The sequence below is a fragment of the Nannospalax galili genome, unplaced genomic scaffold (assembly GCF_000622305.1).
Source record: "Nannospalax galili isolate Female #2095 unplaced genomic scaffold, S.galili_v1.0 scaffold189, whole genome shotgun sequence".
Taxonomy (NCBI): domain Eukaryota; kingdom Metazoa; phylum Chordata; class Mammalia; order Rodentia; family Spalacidae; genus Nannospalax; species Nannospalax galili.
In genome coordinates, this window is record NW_008360331.1 from 1,510,741 (window position 1) to 1,519,599 (window position 8,859).

At 44.1% G+C, this 8,859-nt stretch overlaps 1 protein-coding gene across 1 annotated transcript in view; it reads left to right on the plus strand.

Moving 5' to 3' along the window:
- Window positions 1-598: 598 nt before the first annotated feature.
- Window positions 599-8,859, plus strand: part of Slc39a8 (solute carrier family 39 member 8) — an 85,378-nt gene continuing 77,117 nt past the window's right edge. Inside the window, exon 1 of the mRNA XM_017796397.2 lies at window positions 599-900. Coding sequence (XP_017651886.1) covers window positions 682-900 — 219 coding nt within the window. The 5' untranslated portion in view covers window positions 599-681. The remainder of the gene's footprint in view (window positions 901-8,859) is intronic.

Here is an 8,859-nt window from a genome sequence, read left to right on the forward strand (position 1 = left end):
ATTTTGAGCCTCAGAGACCAACACAAACTGATAGGAAAGGTGAGAGGCTAGCGATTCCTTACTATCAACTTGCCAAGCCCGCAAAAGAGCCCCAAGAGAGGGGGGATCCGGCTGGGACGCGCGAACCCCTGGACCCTGAAGGCGCGCTTCTCCGCAGCCCCTTGGGAGCCGCGGCTCTAACCCTTCCAAGTGCGCGGCGGAGGGGAATAAAGCCTAGAGACAGGAAGAGGAGGTGGGGCTCCTCTGTCGGCGCGGGTTTAGTTCTCCCCAGTGTGGTGTGGCGTGTGGCTTGGTGTCAGGACCAGCGAGTCACCCAGCGCGCAGATCCCGGGCCTCCGCGAAGCCTCTGCTGGGCAGCTGGCCCCATGCCCCGCCGGGCGCTCAGGGTTGTGGCCACGCAGCGCTCCTGCGGCTGGCCGGCTGCTGGCTGGGTGGCCTTTATCTCTGTCCCCCTTTGTTCTTTTTATCTCAGGCTCAGCAGGAGGCTCGGAGGGGCCCCAGCTGCCTTGTCCCCTCCCGCTCGGCTGCGCTACTTCCATGCCCCGAAGGCTTCGTGCTGCGGAGGACCAGGGGCGTCCCGCGTCGCGCTAACCACCACCCCAGCGTCTCCCCACCCGGCCCCTACATCGGGGCACCCTCACGGGTCCCTGCGTCCTCCAGCCCCGTCGTGCGCCCTCCAGGATGGCTCCGAGACACGCGGTGGCCGGGCTGCTGCTGCTGGCGGCCGCGGGCTTGGGACGCGCAGCAGAGGGGCCCGAGCTCGCCTTCAGCGAGGACGTGCTGAGCGTCTTCGGAGCCAATCGGAGCCTGTCAGCGGCGCAGCTGGAACACCTGCTGCAGCGGCTGGGGGCTGCCCCCGGCGCCGGAGCGCTGGAGCTCGGCCAGTTGCACTTCAACCAGGTACGGCCCGCGCAGCCCTGCGGACTGTGGGTCCGCGGATTGCCATTCCTCCAACGGCGGCTTCCAGGCGGGGACTGGCCAGAGAAAGGGTTTCTTGACGTTTTTCAGGTTTGAGGTGCTAACAGATGAATGGCACTGGATTCTCTCAGCTCCAGGGGGCGGGTTAACCTGGAGTAAGGGGCTAGCATTAGGCCTCTGGCTGTCTGAAGTTGCATTTGCATGTCTGAGGAGTTTGCATGTCTGAGGAGCCACCAGAGACTTGTGGTTCTACGAATTAGTTGAAAGGTTTATGATTTAGTCGAGGACGGGAAGGCACCCCAGGACGTGCACTTTAGATAGGAATGGTATATTTAAATCTTGCCAGAAAGATAGCGGTTTACTTAACTTCCTACAAAGTCAGCAGAAAGAATCTGTCACATGCGATTTTCGTTAACAGCTGCAGGGTGGGTGACCGCATATGATGGCGTTCTGGCTCCAGTGAGGCCTTTACAGTTGAAAGGGCATTTTATGAAGTGGAGAAACGAGGACACTGAAACTCAAATCACAGTGTGGTTGGTAAATTCAGTTGGTGGCAAGCTGGGACTGGAATTAACGTCTTGTGTTAGGTCAAATATTTTATTCTAAAATTCATTCAAAATTCAAAAAATAACATCTCAGCACATGTACACAGTATCATCTAGTCATTTAATAATGCCTTGGATTTAAGGGCAGCCTTGAACTAGGTAGGACCAATTAAAATCACACCTGCTTCAGGGCTGGGCTATATATAGCTCAGTGATGGAGTGTGGGTCTAGCTGTATGCACATGGTGGGGACAGTTAAATCAGTGATTTGACCACCCCCCCCTTTTGTTTGCCTACTTAAGTTAATTAAATAGCAGAAGGAGCAGTTCGTATATTGTTTGTAATTTTGGGGCAATGATGATTTGTTAGAAACTAAGGTTTTGTGGTTAAGATTTGGGAAGTTGGGCAAAATTCTGCATATTCTCCTCTTGGAAATATGACATTTTTCAGCGAGTTTTACCTGTGATTACAATTAGGGAAACTTCAATCAGATAAATATCCTTGGCATCCATTAACATTATAGGTACGTTGGTTTCCTTCCTTCCTTCCTTCCTTCCTTCCTTCCTTCCTTCCTTCCTCCCCCCCTCCCTCCCTCCCCCCCTTTCTCTCTCTACTAGGGGTTGAATATAGGGTGTCTTGCATGCAAGGTAAGTGCTCTACAACTGAACTACAGCCTTGGCCCTACAGTTTTCTTTTGGTTAGTAATATCTTGCCTCTGTTAACATGTACACTACTCAAGAAATAGAATTTTCAGGTGCTATGAAATATCAGAGGTGGCCTTTCTTTGATCCAGAGGATTTAGTGGTTCCCTTGTAGAGATTTTAAAAAGTAAACTGTAGTTCCATTTCTGGTATGTTTTTAAATTTGATTTAATGTTTGAGAAATGATATGTTATAAAGACTGAATGCCCACATTTTATTGACATTTTACAGAGCAAAGCAGGTGACTTTTTAAGTATTTTCTGGGCTAACTGTAGTGTCTTCAAATAAAGGAACAGTTGAGCACATTAGACTCCTGGTAGGTGTGGTCATTTGCTTAGAAAGAAGCCTAGTGACTTGACTGGAAGCAGTATCTATTGCCCACATGCTGTTTTGACTTAAATGATATCCTTATCTTACAGTGTATGGAGGTGAATTTTAAAGGGGCCGAAGACCCCAAGCTACCCTTGAAAAGATAGTGGAAGGTATGCCTGAACTGTTTAGAAAAATTAGTTAAATTTACTAGTAATAAGATTCTTAGTTTATAGGCTGGTAGGATGTCTCGATAGGCAAAGTGTATGTATGTTGACACCTCTTTTTCATATTCTTAAATTTGTATTTTTAACTGCTCTCTTTAAGGCCTCTTTGGCCACCAAAATGAGACAGGAAGAAGACCATAATTAGCTTGCAAACAAAGAGAAGCCAAAGAAAACCACTAATCAGGCTTAACAGACATCTGTTTGAAGTTCTACAAAGACTTAATGCCAACAGCAATCATTGGTTAACCCATGCCAAAAAAATGGTAATTCAGAAGAATCCAATTGCTGGTAACTGGTAGACTTGCCAAGGAAAACCATCAGATTTGCATAACATTCAGGGCCTTTAATGTCCTCCAATTTGAAAGAATGGAGTTTCAATTTATTTTGAAAAAGGCTGAGAAAGTAGGATTTGTTTTCATGAGTGAGGAATTTCTTGACTCTTTTACAAAATCTGGTTGCAAAAAAATATTGTTTTGGATAAGGGCTGGGATAGCTGTTAAGTCAGTTTCTTTCAGCTAATAGACTGGACTTGGCAGGTTTGTTTCATAAATTTAGAATTTTTTCTATTTTTTTTCAGTATCTGTAGGTAATATTCACTTGTTGCTTTGAGAAACAGAAGTGACTTGAATTCACACTGGAGACAATAAAACAATTTACTTTATGATTTTTACCTCTTATGGATGCCATGTTAAAAAGAGTTGGTCAGTATAGGCAACCCCAACTACTGTGAGAAAGAGGACCTTTTAGCAAATGGCTCTAGGTCCCTCAGGACTGGCCTAGGGTCTGATATGTCCAGGGAAGTGCTTAGGGTATACAAGGAAGCCCCAAACGTTGTGTACAGGCAATGAGACCTGCTTTTTGTTTGTCCCAGGTGGCTTTCTCACTGGTTTCCTTTATTGCTTCTTCCTTCATTTCCTCTTTTATAGCCACGTTCTTCTACGTGGACACTGGTTAAATACTTGATAGAAGGGAAAGACCTTCATTCTCTAGATTTTCACATGTAGCTCTCTCTGGGTTCACCTGCATCGCAGCACCTGGGGTTCTGGAGAAGGTGGCAGGCTCCCTGTGACCTCCGTCTCACTCTGTCCTCTCCCTCACACCCAGATGTCTCTCCCAAGCTCTTTTCCTACGTATCTTGCAGCTGTCTCCTGCATCAGTTTTTTCTTTCACAGTCCTACTATCACCTGGTCACCTATTTTTAACCTCTGAAGTCATATTTGATTTTCTAAAGCAGGGTAGCATTCTTTCCTTGAACAAGCCTCCATAAAGTCTCTTTTACTAGGAAGTCCAAATCTTCAGCCTGACATTTGAGGCCCTGCTTTCTGTGTGCAAGCCTTCCTTTCTAGGCTTTGGTACCTACTAAACTGAACTAGTCACACTTTGGTGAACTTTCTTCCTCTTTTGCTCCATCAGGTCTTATTAGTTCATTATCTCCCTTGCAGCATCCCTGCCTCTGACCTCTTTTCCTTGAGTTGTTGAATCAAAATGCACATCTTAGAAAAGGCCAGTTAATCTTGTCATAAAATCACAGAGTCAAGGATATTTTCAATCTCTGAATTAGTGAAAGATTTTTATTATGCTACTAGTTACCTATTCACTTATTCTACATTTTTAAAAAGAATATTTTATTATTTTTCTTTTATGTGTATGCATATATTGCCCAGATGTATGTAAGTGCACCCGTGTTTTGCAATGCCCAAGGGGATCAGAAGAAGGGGTTGGATCTCCTGGACCTGGATCTTACAGTTGCAAATGGTTGTTAGCCACCATGTGGATGCTGGGAATTGAACCCAGGTTCTCTGCAAGAACAGCCAGTGCTCTTAAGTGCTGAGCCATCTCTCGACTCCCCCAGCCCCTGTTCTACAGACGTTTTGACCGACTTCTATTCATTCTATTTTTATTTTTCTTTATTTTTTTAAGAGGATCTCTCTGCAATCTCAGTTGGCCTGGAACTCACTGTAGACCAAGCTGGCCTTGATCTCCTAGAGATCTGCCTGTCTCTGCCTCCTGCGTGCTAGCATCTAAAGGCCTGTGTCACCACACTTGACTAGAGGGTTCATTTTAAAGTACAATGCTGATTATGTCACTCTTATTAAATAATTCAATTTCTTCAAGATAAACTGCATTATTTATTTATTTATTTATTTATATACTTATTTATTTATTATTTGCTGTGTTGGTGATAGAATACAGGGCCTCTCAAGAGCTAGGGAAGTGCTCTGCTGCTAAGTCTGCTATAGTCCATAAACTTTATATGCTTTGAGATGATTGAAGAACCCCTCTGTGACGTTTCTTTGTACCTCTCTCAAGCTTTCTTTTGTCACCATCTATACTCGCTTATGGGGAGGCACTGTTTAGGCGTCACTTCTGAGAAGACTTTCTTGCTCTGCCTAAGAGTTTGGTAGGAATCCCTTCTGTGTGATCCTATATTAGTTGATGCCTATGCAGATATAATATACATTATAATCATATTAGTATGTATAATTTTATTTATATTATACTTTTCTCATTGTGTAACTGTACCTTCTATAGCCTCTTTCTCCTTTCCAGTGAGATTTTAAATAAGTAGTAGGGAATGATTTGACTCTTCTTTCTAGGGGCTGATGTAGTGCCTGGTTCATACCATATAGGCCTTGGACATTTTTGTTTGTTCTTTTAGAGACAGAGTCTCACGTTTATTGGGTCTCAAACTTTTAATGCTCCTGCCTCACCCTCTCAGGTTTGGGATTATAGGTGTGCTCTGTCTCATTCAGAGTTCATTAGAAGTTTTTGAATTGATGAGTAAAGACTACTAAGATGAATAAAAATCTGGATTTTCATATTTAGAGTTCATTGCAGCAGGTAGAATGTATATGTGCATATGACTATGATGTGTGCTAGAACTGTACATATGATTACAGAATTACAAACAGAAGTAAGGCAAGATCAGACCTGCATTTCCAAAATTAATCTGACGTGAGCCTGTGGAATGCATAGAGTGGGTCAAGGCAGGGGATAAAGAGGCAAGTGCAGAGGGTTGCACCAGAGGTTGGGATCATTTCAGTCTGAAGGCAGATAAAGGACTCCTCAAGGACCTTCTGAAAGAGTAAGTGCAGGTGAAGAGTTTAATCCCAGCACTCGGGAGGCAGAGGCAGGCGGATGTCTGTGAGTTCAAGGCCAGCCTGGTCTGCATAGTGAGTTCCAGGACAGCTGGGGCTACAGGGAGACGGTGTCTCAAAAAGACCAAAAAAAAAAAAAAAAAAAAAGGCTTCCGAAGAGAAGTTTTATCTGCAGATGAAGGTAGAGCCTTACTCCAGAATCCCAATGGCCTCCACTATAATTCCTCTATGGGGACTTGCCAGAGACTCCAAACAGCATCTCTGTCTGCCACAGATATGCCTCAAGCACCATTGGGTTCACTGGATCATGTGGCCCAAGGGACAGAACAGCTTGCACAGCAGCCTGGACCTGTTGAAGAGCCTTTTTCTGTTCCAGGCCCCACTCAAAGCTATCTGCCTTCTGAGTCACTTGATATATGGGTTGTAGTAACACACCCAGATGAGGAATGTGCTGCCTCCAGAATCCACAGAGGCCCACTAAGGGTTGTGCTTCTTTCTTGGTGGAGGGAGTGGCCAAGTACAGCAGCCTTAGAAGGAATGTCTCCACACCACTGAACTCCCAGAAAGGAAGGTAGAAGGGCCCTGAATTTTGGTTGGATTTGTTTCCCATCCTCTCATGTGCATATGCTTTCCAACAAGTCCAGACTGGTTGCTACCTCCCGTTCACTGGAGCCAAATAAGCATAACGTTGTTAATATAGTGGACCACTGTGATATTTTTTTTAAGAGTCAGGTGACCAAGATCCCTTCGAACCAAGTTATGGCACAAGGCTAGAGAGTTAATATATCCTTGAGGTAGGACAGTAAAGGTGTACTCTTGTCAGCTGAAACAAATTGCTTCTGGTTGTCTTTATGAATGGGTATTGAGAAGAAAGCATTTGCCAGATCAATAGCTGCACACCAGATCCAGGAGACGCAAGATAAAATAAACCTTTCCTCCCCAAGTTGGTATTGGTCAGAGTGTTTTGTCACAGCAATTGAAGGCAGAAAAGAATAGAAATTGGTACTGAGAGTAGGGAAATATATTGCAGTGCTGGGGACCAAATATGACAGATAAACCCTTTGCCACTGAACTACATCTCTAGTCCTCTACTAGAGACCTTTCTTGAAATGATCATTAACTATTATTAGATCTTTTTCTTCATTGTTCTCCTGGCCCGATGATGCCTCTAGAGGTAGTGTGATAACTCTCAGCTCATGTCAATGGATGGTAAGCTAGTGGTGAATAGCACACAGAAGTATGTGTGTGTGTGTGTGTGTGTGTGTGTGTGTGTTCTCTGCAATGTGACCACACATTGCTTCTTGTCATTTGTTGCCTCTTTTCCCTGGAGTGAGGGCAGTGGTAGACAAAGGATAAGGGAGTTCTACAAAGCACTGCCTGGGTGGTGGAAATTAACACATGCTCTTCTTTGGCCTTTCTGTACTGAGACAAGGTAGGAATAAACCTGCTCAGAATGCCTTTGCTGGTTCCCATGAGACACTGGGGGTGGGGCATAAAAGATGATGTTGTGCTTGGTCCCTTGCTGTCTATTCCCAGACAAGGGCTCCATTATGATGCTTTACAACACTATCACATAACTGGACTTTGCACAGCGTCTTGTGTTTCTAGGCTTTGGGATAATGAGGGACGCACATGATTCATTTGACTGTGGTTTTGAGAACTTCATTTGCCTTGGCACCAAGTGTGAGCAGGATCCATTTAAGAAGAAAACCACTTTCATTCTTTTCATATTTAACTCCCCAGCATACATCTTTATCTACTACCCCAGGAGTCATGTGGACCCTTTTTGTATAAAACATAAGTAATTATATCTAGGAGCTACTAATCCTTTACTATGCTATATAATTCTTTTCACCAATTTATTTGTATTATCACAGTTTATAATCACAACAGTCCTATGATAACAGCTTCCTATTCACAGAGATGTTAAATAGCTGGATTAAGATGATGAAGTGGTAGGACTCTAGACAACTTAAACAGTTGGCTGTAGTGCATTATTTTTTGTTGTAGTCTAGGGAAATATATTTTATCTAGCTAGAGCAACCATTAATGACGTCATATTTTGAACTATGGACAGAAGTTACTAATCATCAGTTACTTATCTGGCTCCATTGCTTAGTCACACGAAAGGGACAGTCATGGGGCTATAAGGGACACAGTGATGATGACTGGTCCTCGTTTTCAGAGTGTGTGTGTGTGTGTGTGTGTGTGCGCATGTCTGTGTTGGTGTCTGTGTTTGTGTGTGTGTGTGTACACATGAGCGTGTGTATGCGGAGGTGAGGACAACCTCAGGTGTCATTCTTCCGGTGTCATTCACCTTGTTTTTCAGACAGGGCCTCTCACTGGCCTGGAACTCACCAAGAAGGTCAAGCTGGCTGGCCAGTGAGTCTCTAGGATCTGTTTCCACCTCCTAAGTGCTAGGATTATGCCTAGCTTTTTGTTGAAACATGGGTTCTAGGATTGAACTTAGATCTTCTTGCTTGCAAGGCTGTTTCCTCACCCCATCAAAAGTCTTTTTATATAATTAGGAATTAAGATCTTAATGTGTGAAAAGTTAAGTATATGAGGCAAAGCTACAGTGTTTGGGCTGGTGAGATGGCTCAGCAGGTAAAGGCACCTGCTGCTGAGCCTGGCAGCTTGAATTTGATCCGCTGGTAGAACCAACTCCCTCATGTTTTTCTCTGACCTGCATGTGTATGCCACGGCAGGTGTGTACACACACACACACACACACACACACACACACACACAATTAAAAATGTAGCAAACTACTGTGCTTCAATAGTTATGAAAACAAAGATGCAAAACTCAGCACAAAGCCATACAGGACTGCCAAAGAATCCTAGACAGCACGTGCTTCAGATTCAGAAGGAAGAAGTAGCCTTTGGCTGGGAATGCCTTTGGAAGAGTTACAACTCAGTCAGTTCTGGTTATGTGCTTTGGTTCTTAAAATATGTATAATAATTGAACATCTGCTTGTACTAGTCATACCTGTACTTTTAATCAGAAGATGGATTTTCCTGATAGTTATTTGAATTCTCTTTCCTGGAATGAAACTTTCA